Source organism: Delphinapterus leucas, chromosome 16 (assembly GCF_059928025.1).
Source record: "Delphinapterus leucas isolate spDelLeu-1000000601 "Yukka" chromosome 16, BTC_Dleu_Yukka2, whole genome shotgun sequence".
Lineage (NCBI taxonomy): Eukaryota > Metazoa > Chordata > Mammalia > Artiodactyla > Monodontidae > Delphinapterus > Delphinapterus leucas.
The window spans coordinates 49,297,650-49,311,102 of NC_143144.1; the positions used below are offsets into that span (position 1 = coordinate 49,297,650).

The window sequence follows — 13,453 nt, forward strand, 5'->3', positions numbered from 1 at the left end:
AGGTCTACTCTACAGAAACCAGGGCAATTTAAACCAGCTTTTGGGAAATGAGAAAATAGGGTACATGATCGAAGAGATATACACATGGCCTCTCATTGATCCAATGAGATTCTAAGGTCCAACTTGATTTCTTTCCTAGCAGGATTATCATGACAGGTGAAGATGAAGCCTCAAGATGAAAGATCGAGGAGTTAAGGCTATCAAGAAATGGACAACTGGAGTTTCTTTCCTTCAGCTGACAGAGTATCTGAAAACTGGTGCCCAACTTTCCTCAAATTACCCATATATCTACAACAGGTGTTCAACCTAACTAATTTCAAATTGTTCTGAGATACTATCCTTTTTAAAGTCCATTCTTGGGGCTAGGCAACCAGAGATAATAAAAATAATTTTCTATTAGAAGTATACTTGCATATATTTTTAGAGCTGGGCAAAACTAGCCTTAAAGCTATAAGCTCTAGCAAAGCAACACAGCTTTCAACTAAAATAAAAATAATGTTAACAGTAAAACATTTACTGAGTGTGCCAAATATTACGCCAAAATACTGTAGATGGGTTAACTCATTGAATCCTCAGAGAGATCCTATGAAGTAGGTACAATTTCTCCCCAACACAGAAAAAGAAACTGAAGCGTAGCTCAGACTGTTATTTGTCTTAGGTTAAAAATTAGCAAATGGAAGAGGCAACATACGAATCCAGGCAGTCCCAACTCTAGAGCCTATACTCTAACCATCATATATATTACCTTGGTTTCCTCAGTTACATGACTGGAGTTTGTAGCAACTAAAGAGTCTTTAAAAATCTAGACATAATATATCCAAATTTCAATTAAGTGAACAGTTTTAGAAATGAAGGTACTCTGGTAAATCATATTTACCTAAATTTTTGTTGTTACATTTTCCTAGAATACTTTTGATTATATATAATCTTGCTATTTGTCAGGGGTATTGCTACTCTTAAAAAAATGACATCATACAGCATTATAGTTATAGACTGGTTAGAGGATCAGGATGTGTGTTGATCATATCCTAGTAATATCACACTTTTTTTTTAAAAAAGTGCTATGAACCACATCATTTTTCCTATTTAGCCACGCCTCTGAATCAATGGATAAAGCAGCCTTTTCCAGATTCTTTTATCTCTTTCTTACAAATATCTTCTCTTTCACTGACTTTAAATGTGTCAGCTATGAACAGTATCCTGTTTTCTGTACCTATAATAGCATTAATTTCTCTTCTTTTCCTTTGTTCTTCTATAAATGTGAAGCCATCCCACATGTGTTCTTTTTAGGCCATGCTCTAATACAGTGGTTCTCAACCAAGGGTGATTTTGATCCCCTAGGGGACATTTGGCAATGCCTGAAAATACTTTTGGTTGTCACAACTTGGGTGGGTGGGGCAGTGCTACTGGTATCTAGTCAGCAGAGACAGGGATGCTGCTAAACAATCAAGAAGGCAAAGGATATTCTGCCTCCCCACCCCCCTCATCTGGTCCAAAATGTCAGTATTTGAGAAACCATGCTTTTCTCTCTATTAGTTACTTGCCCTTAAAATTTTACTCTAGGCCACAATTGCCTCTTGCTACCTTTATTTATATTTGGAATTTCCTAAATAAAAATTATCAACTATGTTGTTTACTTTATAGAGACAGAAAACGCTATAGTTGAGTTTACCTAGAATCTTTTCTCCACAACAGGAGTTCCATTTAACAATGTCTTCAGGTTGCATTAATAACATTGATAGGAAAGAGAAAAAAAAATTAACGTTTATTGAGCACCTACCACATTCCTGGCACTGTGCTGGATACGGTTTACAATCAACCCTTGAAACCATCCTGAGAAGTAGCTATTATTATTCTCATTTTTCAGATGGAGAACTCAAGGGTCAGAGAAATGTAAAGAACTGGCAAGATTACATAGCTATGAATTAGCATTACCAGAGCTCAAACTCTGATCTAATTTCAAAGCTCATGTTCTGTTAAAACACTAACATTTCTCATTTGGGAGAGCAGAACATGCTTAACACACAAGTAAATGAAAAGAAAGCACCCCAAAACACATCATACCAGTACCAAACTGTGTTCCAGGAACAAGTTATCCAATTGTCTAGCTTTGACACATTTAACTGAGCCCTTATTTCTAAAATGTTTTACCTAGAAAAACAAAATTATGATTGGACTACTTGAAAAATGGCTTATGCTCATGCAATGCTTTACTGTTTACAGCTTAATGACAATTATACTTTCTAGTCACCCACATTTGCTTGGTTTTTAAAGTGGGTCTCTCCCACTCTGAGGAGGGAAAATGGTGAACTGTGGGTGAGGAGTCAGAGGTAGGAGGGAAACTTAACTTTTTAGTTTATACCCATCTTTTCAACTGTTTCATAGTATTTTTTATCCTTACACTCTATTTCACTTTTTCTCCATGTAAAGTATAATTTAAAAAGTAAAGAAGTGGGGAAATAGGAAATAGTGAACTAATATTTCTGCCTAGAATGAGGAAGGAGGAAATGGAGTAAAGGAGCAGCAGAATAGAAACACTCATTTCATAAAGGTTCTAAAAGATTCATAAAATTGGTTGTTCTTCTGGAAGAATAATTTTAGAAAGTTAGAGATAGCACAACAAGAGTGAAAAAACAAAGATGAACTAATTCAACTTATTTCAAAAAATTTTTACTGAGGTCATAGCTGAAGTATTCCAATTTTAAGTGTAGATAGAGGAAATTGATATAAAGCTTTAAAAAATACATTTAAGTAGGAAATAGCAAAGAATTTGAAGAATTATCTTTATACATTAGGTATAAGCCTTTACCACAAACTTACATTAAAATATTAACAAACACCCTTTTCTAGACATGCGGAGACAATTATCTTCTCTTTTAGCGTTAGTGCACTTATATCTTCTGACTTTATCGTATAACCCAAAAGTTGCTGGATAAGATGGCTTTCTACTATAATACTCTTCTGCTATGTTACTGTATAAAACACTATAATGCACTGAGTTTTATCTCAAGTTTCCCTCTTGTTGCTTTTCTTTCCTCATCACTTCTATCTATCCCCTTGGCCACTCAGGCAACACTAACTGCTTATTCCTTACTGATTTCCCATCTGAATTTCCTTATTTACTTCAGCTCAGTCTTCTAAGATTCAGCTCCAGTAAACCATGGTTTTAGGGCCACTTGATTGGTAATGCAGTTCACAATGGCTTCCTGGTGTCAACAAATGTTAGCTCTTCCAAATGGTAACTGGCATTCTATGATGGCTGCTCTTAAAAACACCTGGCAGTTGAGAGTTCCAGTTTAAGATTTCAGTGTATCAGCCCTTCACAATTTCATCTATTACTTATATCAAAATAACTGAAATGAAGTTTTGAACCTTACAATATCAATGATAGGACTAAAAATAGGGAGACATTAAGTTAATGACTAAGGTCACAATATATGACCTTCATGTGTATGAATTCTCAGTAGTGAATCTTTCCAGGCCTTTGACAACTAAACTACAATCTCAGGAATATTATATAGTCTAATTAATATGCTAAACAAAATACTGTATATACAAATGCCCAGGAGAGGTCAAGCATTAAGTTATTCATCCTGTACTTGAAAGCTCTTTAATAGTACACATAGAGATTCCCTGTCTTCTAACATCTCAATTAATCCAACCCATCCTTTTATTACAGACATACCTATCAAAACTCTTGTGCTGTATCTCAATATGATCCAACAGCGGCACGTGCCCAGAAAACCCTTGTTCCTCTTTAACACTCTGCTGAAACCATCTCCTCTCTCATTACCAATTAAATATCCCACATTTAGTAAGGCTGGAAGTTTTCCTGGCTTTAGACTAGAAATTATTTACAAATACCCTGTTTAATCCAAACGTAAGACTACTTCTAGGTTACTCTTCCTGATTTGAATGCACCTATGTCATCCTTCACCTTTCATCTCAAAACTGCACTGCCTTTAAACTCACATCAGCCCCATGGATTATCTGGTAATCTCAAAACGTTATCTAAGCTTTTATAGTCAGTGTTCTCCCTCTGTGACCACAGGAGTCATACCTTCCTCCTCTCCCACATTCACACCTGATCTTTGCCCTCAATACGCACTCTAATTCCTTAATTCCTTTCTATACACCAACTAAATTATCCCCCATCTGACTTCCTAAATGGCCTGTACCACAAAATGTCTTCCTTAGAAACATACGATTCCTTACACTTGTTATACCAGTTAGCCCTATCTTCAATGCAGGTTCAGCACCACCATTCAATTTATCTGCTCCCAACCTGCTGAGAAATGCTCAAGAAGTTCATAAAAACAAAACAAATGAGTTCCTAATAAACTCAGCTTTCTTCAATTATGCCCTAATGTTCCATAACCTACTGTGATTTATCTCGTTATATACTCATCACATATTTACCTCAGCAGGTCCCAAACCTCCTCCACTCCCAAGCACATTTAGTTATAACCTCTCACCTTTGTCGAGAATAAAACAGTTAACTCTACCTTAAAATGTTCCTGTAACTACCGATCCCAATCCCTCCTGGTTCTTCTAGGACCTACCTCCCTCCTCTTTGGCAGCAACTCTCCACCTGCTCCACTAGTCTTTTCCCCTTTCTTCTTTACCTTTCCCTCAGCAAACTCTGCAACGACTATGTTCTTTTACTTCAAATTACACTTGCTGTCCCCACTGAACGGAAATTGCTCTCTTTAATGATTTCAATAAATCTGATTGCTTTCTTCGTTCACATTCCTCATGACATCTTCTCCTGGATCATTTCATAATACAACATTTACAACCAATTCTCTTTTGCAACCTTCTTTTCCCTTGGCTTTGGTGACTTCACACACACAGTGATTTTCCAGATAGTGGGAAAGAATTTAAGAAGGGGCTTTTAAAAATTATATTTAACACCCAACCAACTTCTCCAAATTCTGATGTTTCAAAATGTAACATCCTTCCATTTGAAAATAACTGCCACAGTGAACCACTGTTACAATCTGCAGTATTTTGTATACTTCAAGGTAAGCTGGGGTGGGAAAGACTGGTACCAACAACTTACATTATTCTGGTTTTATTCCTCCTCCTCTGGCCACTTGTTTTTTTACAAGTGCTTTTATTAAAATTGGATAGGTTAAAAAGAATATCTTTAGAACATGCAGATGAGGTATAAAGAACCACAGAGTAGGTGCTCAATGAATATCTGTTATATGAATAAATTTAAGTTTTTAATCCCAGGAAGAGATTATTGTGCACGGAATCAAGCAGAAATCAAATTTTATTCCCTCCCATATAGAGCCAACGGTCTAAGTATTGTTTACTGAAAAGTCCATCCGTTCTCCAATAATCTACAAAGCAAAGCCAGTTATGTCACACATCGTTTCCATATTACAGGTAGGACTGTTTCTGGAGTCTATTCTGGTATATTTGCCAATCCATCCCTGTGCCAACAGCACATTGTTTTGTTTTGTTTTTTAATTTATTTATTTTTGGCTGTGTTGGGTCTTCGTTGCTGCACGCGGGCTTTCTCCAGTGGCGACGAATGGGGGCTACCTTCGTTACGGTGCACGGGCTTCTCATTGCAGTGGCTTCTCTTGTAGCAGAGCACAGCCTCTAAGCTCACGGGCTTCAGTAGTTTTGGCTTGCGGGCTCCAGAGCGCAGGCTCTGTAGTTGAGGCTCATGGGCTTAGTTGCTCCGCGGCATGTGGAATCTTCCCAGCCCAGGGCTCGAACCTGTGTCCCCTGCATTGGCAGGTGGATTCTTAACCACTGCATCACCAGGGAAGCCCACACATTGTTTTAGTAACTATAGCTTTATCGTAAGTCCTGATATAAACAAGGCAAATCTTTCCTCGCCCAACACACACGTCTCGTTTTTCAGGAGTGTCTTACCTATTAATAAACTTTTATTCCTCAATATAAATTTTAGAAGAAAAATACAACAAACAAAAAAAGTCTTTGGGTATTTTTTAATTGGCATTGAATTGAACTTAAGCCTTCAATAGTTTTATAATTTTCTCTATAAATGTGTTGTATAACTTGTGTTTGTCAGTTACTGAATATTTTTGATGCTACTATAAATAGTATCTTTTAAAAACTGCATTTTCCAACTGTGGTGGGTATCCAGAAATACAGCTGACTTTTGTGTACTGATTTTGTATCCAGCAGCCCTTAAACTCTTATTAATCCTGATAGTTTATCTATAGGCTTTCTTTGGCTTTCTATGTAAATTATATTACCTGTGAATAATAACTGTTTATTTTTTTCCAATACTTCTACCTCTTATCTTTTTTCTTGACTTATCATTAGCTAATAATCAGTAAAAACGTTAAATAGAAGTGATGACAACAGGCTTCCTTGACTTGCTCCTAATCATAAAGAAAATGCTTTCAATTTTTTACCATGAACTATGTTTCCTGTAGTAAATTCATTCTATCATGCTAAAGACATTATCTTTTATTCCTATTTTCTAAGAGCATTTCTAAAAATCAAGAATAAGTGTTTAATTTCAACAAAGGCCTTTGCTGCATTGATATGATCATAGTTTCATCCTCAAATCTGTTAATATTAATATATATGCATTTTAAAATTAATATATATGTATTTTTTTCCCCTCAAATGAAGCCAGCCTTTAATTCCTGGGATAAATTCAACTGGCCATAATATATTATCTTTTTTATACACTGCTGAATTCAGCTTGTAAATATTTTGTTTAAGATTTTTACATTCATTTTAAGTTTTGGAATTGTTGTTATGCTACCCTCATAGAAAGGTTTGGTGAGTGTTTCTCATTTTCTACACTCTGGAAGAGTTTATATAAAATTGTTACTATTAATTTGTTTCTTAAATGTTGCTAGAATTTGCCAGTAGAATTCTATGAGCCTGGAGTTTTCTTTATGGAAATATTTTTCCAACATTAATTTATTTCATAGTTATGGAACTATTCATGTATTCTAATTCTTAAGTCAGCTATGGTAATTCACAATTTTCTAAGAGTTTGTGTCATTTAGGTTTTCAAATTTATTGATATACTTATTAATTGTCCTTATTTTTAATGTCTGCAGCATCTGCTATTGCATGTCTTTTATCATTCCTAGTAATACTAATTGGTGGCTTCATTTTTATCTTGATTGGTTTTACAGAAGTGTCAATTTTATCAGTCTTTTCAAATAACCAACTTTTGGTTTTACTGATTTTCTCTATTATATATTCATTTTCTGTATTTCTATTCATTCTCTCATATGTTCTATTTTCTACTAATTTATCTTATCTTTATTATTTCCATTCTTCCACTATCTATGGGTTTATTTTTTATTTAAAAAATATTTTTTCCAGCCTAAGTTGGATACTTTATCAATTTTCTACCTTTTTTTTTAAAATAAAAATACTTTAGACTACCAATTTCTCTCCTTTAGAGACCTCACCACTCTCAATACAGTCATCAGCATCTATCATAGTGACAACTACATAAGCTCTCAACAAATATTTGAATGTATAAATCCTAATGGTGGAAGGAGGAAAGTGGAGGAGTAGTTTGGGAAAAAACCCACAAGTGATACACAGCTACACAGGAATAGCACTGGGGCCTACGCCATCTCACTGAGACTAACTGCTCTAATGAGTCCAACTACTTATGAGCATCTGATAAGGAATCTCCAAAGACTGACCTTTTTCCTGAGATTTAGACCTACAATGTCAACAGTTGGATGAACATTTTTCTGGATTCCTACCACCAACACAAACTCAATATGCCCAAATCAAATGTCATTTTCCCATATATTTGCCCCATCTACAGATTCTAAAACTATAAAAGATACTATGAATCTCTAAGGAGTCCAGACAAATCTCAGATTCATCTGTAAGATGTCCTTTTTCTTTTCTCTGTCATCACAAAGTCCTTCCAGCATTCATCTATTTCACCCATTCCACTCCTTTTGTCACTCCCTTATTCTAGGTCTTTGCCAGGATTACTGCAGATCTTGCTCCTAGTCTCCCTGATTCCAATTCCTGTTACATGCTACAGTAAGGTATCCTTAAAACACTGCTGTGCATATCATCCACCTACTCAAAAGTCTTTCATGGGATATACAATGGAGCAAAGATAGTCTCTTCAGCAAGCGGTGTTGGGAAAGCTGGACAGCTGCATGTAAATCAATGAAGCTAAAATATTCCCTCACACCATACAAAAAATAAACTCAGAATGGCTTGAAAACTTAAATATAAGACATGACACCATAAAACTCCTAGAAGAGAACATAAGCAAAACATTCGGACATAAATCGTAGCAATGTTTTCTAAGGTCAGTCTCCCAAGGCAATAGAAAAGCAAAAATAAACAAATGGGACCTAATCAAACTTATAAGCTTTTGCACACCAAAGGAAACCATAAACAAAATAAAAAGACAACCTACAGACCGGGAGAAAATATTTGCAAATGATGCTACCGACGAGGGCTTAATTTCCACAATATACAAACAGCTCATACAACTCAATAACAAAAAAACAAACAACCCAATCAAAAAATAGACAGAAGACCTAAATAGACATTTCTCCAAAGACATACAGATGGCCAATAAGCACATGAAAAGATACTTAACATCACTAATTATTAGAGAAATGCAAATCAAAATTACAATGAGGTATCATCTCACACCAGTCAGAATGGCCATCATCAAAAAAGTCTACAAATAATATATATATTTTTTGATGTGGACCAATTTTAAAGTCTTTATCGAATTTGTTACAGCATTGCTTCTGTTTCATGCTTTGGTTTTTTGGCTGTGAGGCATGTGGGATCTTAGCTACCCGACCAGGGACTGAACCCGCACCCCCTGTATTGGAAGGCAAAGTCTTAACCACTGGACTGCCAAGGAAGTCCCCCAAAAAGTCAACAAATAATGAATGCTGGAGGGGGTATGGAGAAAAGGGAACCCTCCTACACTGTTGGTGGCAAGTAAATTGGTGCAGCCACTATGGAGAACAGTATGGAGATTCTGTAAAACACTAAAAACAGAGTTACCATAGGATCCAGCAATTCCACTCCTGGGCATATATCTGGAGAAAACTATAATTCAAAGAGATACATGCACCTCAATGTTCACAGCAGCACTATTTACAATAGCCAAGACATGGAAGCAACCTAAATGTCCATGGACAGATGAATGGATAAAGAAAATGTGGTATATATTTACAATGTAATACTACTCAGTCATAAAAAAGAATGCAGTAATGCCATTTGCAGCAACATGGATGGACCAAGAGATTATGGTACTAAGTAAAATAAGTCAGACAGAGGAAAACAAATATCATGATATCACTTCTGTAGAATCTAAAATATGACACAAATGAACTTATTTACAAAACAGAAACATTTCAAATGTCTCACAAAGCACAATGTATACCATTACTGAAGAAAAAATTGTTTGTTTAGTCTGCTGAAAAATTTTACCTAGATTCCTTCACTTATAAGCTGACAAAAATATTCTAATTAGGCTATTCATAACAAAATGCTGTAATATTTTTATTCTTCATCATTCTTTCTTCTAAGTTGCTTATACAGTCAAAAAGAATTTGAGAAACAAATACTTTTTTTAGGAATAATGAAATTATATATTACATAAAAACACATTTCCACATGGGTCTTATGGAATTTCTTATTAATTTCTAATTCCACTATATCCTTAGTTTTATGGGAAAATATTTGCTAGCTACAAGAAAAATGATCCTCAAACATTTTAATCATACCTGTTTCTGAGCTTCTACTTTCTGCTTTCTGGTTGGATCAATCGCATCTACCATCCATTTGATTGTAAAGTATGTTACGGCACCAAATATTGTCAAACGGAAAATTAAGCCAACAACTTCATTCCGGCTCAAGGGACGAGAAAAGGCTTCAGCATGTACCATCTTGATTGTTAACCTTGAAAAACAAACAGAAATGCCACTAGGTAGTAACTAGATTCATTAAAATCGCGAGACTGATAGGTAGCGTAAACTAAGCAAGAAAAACTTCTAGTCAAATTCAACATCACCTACCTTAAAAAAGTGTTTTATTTAAAGAGAAATGGATTTTTAAATGTTAAGTAAATAAAACGTAAATAAACACATTTTAATCTCCTCTTGGAAACTGAGGTTTATTTATTAGAATTTTTAATAAACTTTTCTAAAAGCTCATATAATTTAAGTAGAGAACAATTCTATTTGAAAAATGCAGTAAACATCTTAAAGCATTTACTGTTTTAATCAGCTTTTAATTAATTATGTCAGGGAACCTAGAAAAATAATGACTCTAACACTTATCCAACTGAAAAAAGGCAGCCCAACAATGAAATACTTTACTAATGTGATGGTATACCAGGTAATTTTTGAGTGAAATTCAAACTGTGAACAGACTCACTTTTCTCTCATACTTACTTTTAAAGGTTTCCAAGGCCTGATGAAATGTATACATGCTATTTTCTCAACTAACAAGTGACATGAAATTTTTGGAGCCATCTTATTCTTTCCAACAACTTAGCTAAATATGAAACAACAGAATCTTCAAAATGTTTGACCCACAACTATACAGCTCTCACTCAAGATAAAGAGGAAAAAAGGACGCAACATGTCTACTTTTACACATATGCCTAAGCAGTTACATCAACCACAGCTTGGCTTACAGGAGACATGCACACCTGTATCAAAGACAATGACCACCCAGGAGAATAAGCTTTTTATGGATGATGTGACTATCACATTTTGAGAGATAGAATCTCAGCCTCAAATAATGCCATTATACTCTGGCAGCATAGGAGTGTGCTGAGTGCTATGTTACTCAGGAGAAAAAAAAGTATATTTTGTATTCATGTGAAAAGGAATAAAACAAAATTTGTACAGATGGCTCAGAAACAGGTGAAAATTAGGTACTTCATAGACTAATATCTATGGTCGTTCCAGCTCTAAAATTATTGTTTCTATTCTCACTAGCATTATTCAGTTAAAGATCCTCTTCAATCATTCCAACAGAAATGCTGCCAGAATTTTGGACGATTTCCAAAAGAAAAGTCAAGGATTCCAACCTTCTGCATTACTGGGAGACATTCACTTCACAACAATACATTATTTAATTTAAACTTAACAACTAAATAACTGAAAGCCTTCATTTTGGATAAAGAAATTTTGGCCTAGGGATGTTAAATAATTCAATTCATACAATAAAACACTTACTGATCATGTATATAGATAGCCTACTATATACTGGGTATACAGTAATAGCTAAGACACAATTACTTTACTCAAGGAATGCATAGTACAGTTATTATCTTATTAAAAATGAAGCTAGAACAACCAACCACTCCACCAACAAAAAAATGAAGCTAGAAAGAAGCCACTTGGTTAAAATCTTTCATGTAACAAATCAAATTGTGCTTTCTTCCATCAGCATGGATTCCTAAAGATGGGTTAACAATACTCTCCTTCTAGGAAATGAAAAATTGTCTTCCCTAGCCTTTATTCCAACACAGTAAATTTGAAAATGCAGTTGTTATATGTGGTATCATTATGCAGGAGTAATACTCACAGATGAGAAGAAACCAACAGGCAAAATAAAGATTTACTAACTTAAACTAGTGATATTCGAATAAAATGTTTTCATTTATTTAAAGTTTGAGTGAGTAGCGATAAAACTGCCACCTACTGGATGTTCACTGAACTACATGAACTACGACTGCTATCAGTACCTCCCAGACATCAAGAGAACAGTTTTTAGATCTATTAAAAAAATCAAGACGCAAAACCTCTGTTAACTACATACTTTACTATAATTAAATTATTAACCACAATACAGTACTCTGGACCTATAGCCACTTCTAAAACAGTCATCCTTCTTTTAAAATGACTTCAAAATCCTAAAATGAAACTGAAACTTCTCCTTGTAGGTTGTAACTGTATACACTTTATTATACACTCATTTATCATTCATATGACACAGATATGCCTGCAATGTAAGGCCGTTACGGTAACAATACCATTACAGCAGAATATATAATAAAAGTTGCACATGCATACAACAGTAGGGACTGTATTTCAATTCTGTATAAACATCAGAATCAACAAATATACACATAAACATAGATGGTGCCATGTACAAGAAATATGGCAAAACACTGTAATTCAGAGTTATCTGTTAGGCAAATATGATACCAGATAGTTTCATTTTAAAGAGTTCTCCATTTCAGGGTAGAAAAATTAAAAATCGTACCACCTCCTCAATGAGCAGTTTACTGACAGGTTAAGGACCAAGAGTAGAGTATTCCTACCATAGCATTTCTCTAATTCACCGCAGTGTTTTACAAAGTTTTTCTCAACCCCAGAAGTCCCAGTTTCGCAGACATCAAGGCCCTATGAACACAGCCTATGACAATGAAAGCCTGCCAACCTTCACATAAAGGACAGGTTATTATTAACACCACCATCCTCTGCGAAAGCGTGCCTAGGCTTGAAGAACCTCCTTCACTTTCGCGCTAGGTGGTAGCAGTGCCCGTGCGACAATCAGACCCGCTTCATTCTGTCCGCCTTTGCCTAGGACCCCGGTTCTGAGGTCGCCCGGTACGACCTCAAGCCCCCGCAGCGACCGGGCTGCCTACAGAGATTCCCTGGAAATGGCCTAACTCTTGGAGGCAGCGCTAACGGAGACCTAAGGGCCTAGGCCAGGCCGAAAGCCAAGGCGGAGCCCGGGACGCCCTTGGAGGTTAATCCGCTGGATACGAAGGGCTGCGAGAAGCTGAGAGACGGCAATGAGGTGGGGCATGGGAGGACGGCGGGGTGACCTTTCCCACTCGGCTCCCCGGACCCGAGCCAGTTCCTAAAGGACCTCTGCGGGACCCTTCGCCCGTCCCACGAAGCCCCGCAGAAACCCGCTACTCACCCCCCCAGCAGAAGAGCGGCCGCAAGAGGCCCTAGCAGCCTCATACAGGAAGGAAACGCCGCCTGGGAAAGAACGCTTCCGGGGGGAGTCGCGGCCCGCCCCCTCGCAAGGAGCATGCGCCACCGCGGTCGAAGGCTTGGAGGGGCGCGTTTCCGGGTTTTGGAAGTGGTGCGGGGTACTCGGCGGGAGCGAGGTCACGCTCCAGATTCCTAACCTGCTATCTGCTGGGCGGAGCCTCTGAGTTTAGCTGAGCCTCGGAGATGGAATTGGGGCAGGCGCTTGTCACATAAAGTCCGTGCCCTGCTCGCGGGCTCCTGTCGCAACACTGACAAACCCGGGAGCCTTCGTGAGAATGCAAAGTGTGTTTTGTGTTCCCCGCAAAGAAGTTCTTCCTTCCCTTCTGCTTGATCCTTACCTACGCCCTTCGCCCGCCCCTCCAGCCCCGGCTGCAAACCCGCACGCTGCTGTTCTGTCGTTTAGCCAAATCTCTGATGCGCATGGCCAACCCCCCACCCCTCACCATCTGTCTTTCAGTTTTTAGGGTGAGCTC

At 37.0% G+C, this 13,453-nt stretch overlaps 1 protein-coding gene across 1 annotated transcript in view; it reads right to left on the reverse strand.

Annotated features, from left to right (window-relative positions):
• ATAD1 (ATPase family AAA domain containing 1) overlaps positions 1-13,006 on the reverse strand; it is a 54,512-nt gene extending 41,506 nt beyond the window's left edge. The window contains exons 1-2 of the mRNA XM_022569422.3: positions 12,904-13,006; positions 9,744-9,918 (exon numbers count right to left, since the gene is read on the reverse strand). Coding sequence (XP_022425130.2) covers positions 9,744-9,918; positions 12,904-12,947 — 219 coding nt within the window. The 5' untranslated portion in view covers positions 12,948-13,006. The remainder of the gene's footprint in view (positions 1-9,743; positions 9,919-12,903) is intronic.
• Between the last annotated feature and the right edge of the window lie 447 nt (positions 13,007-13,453).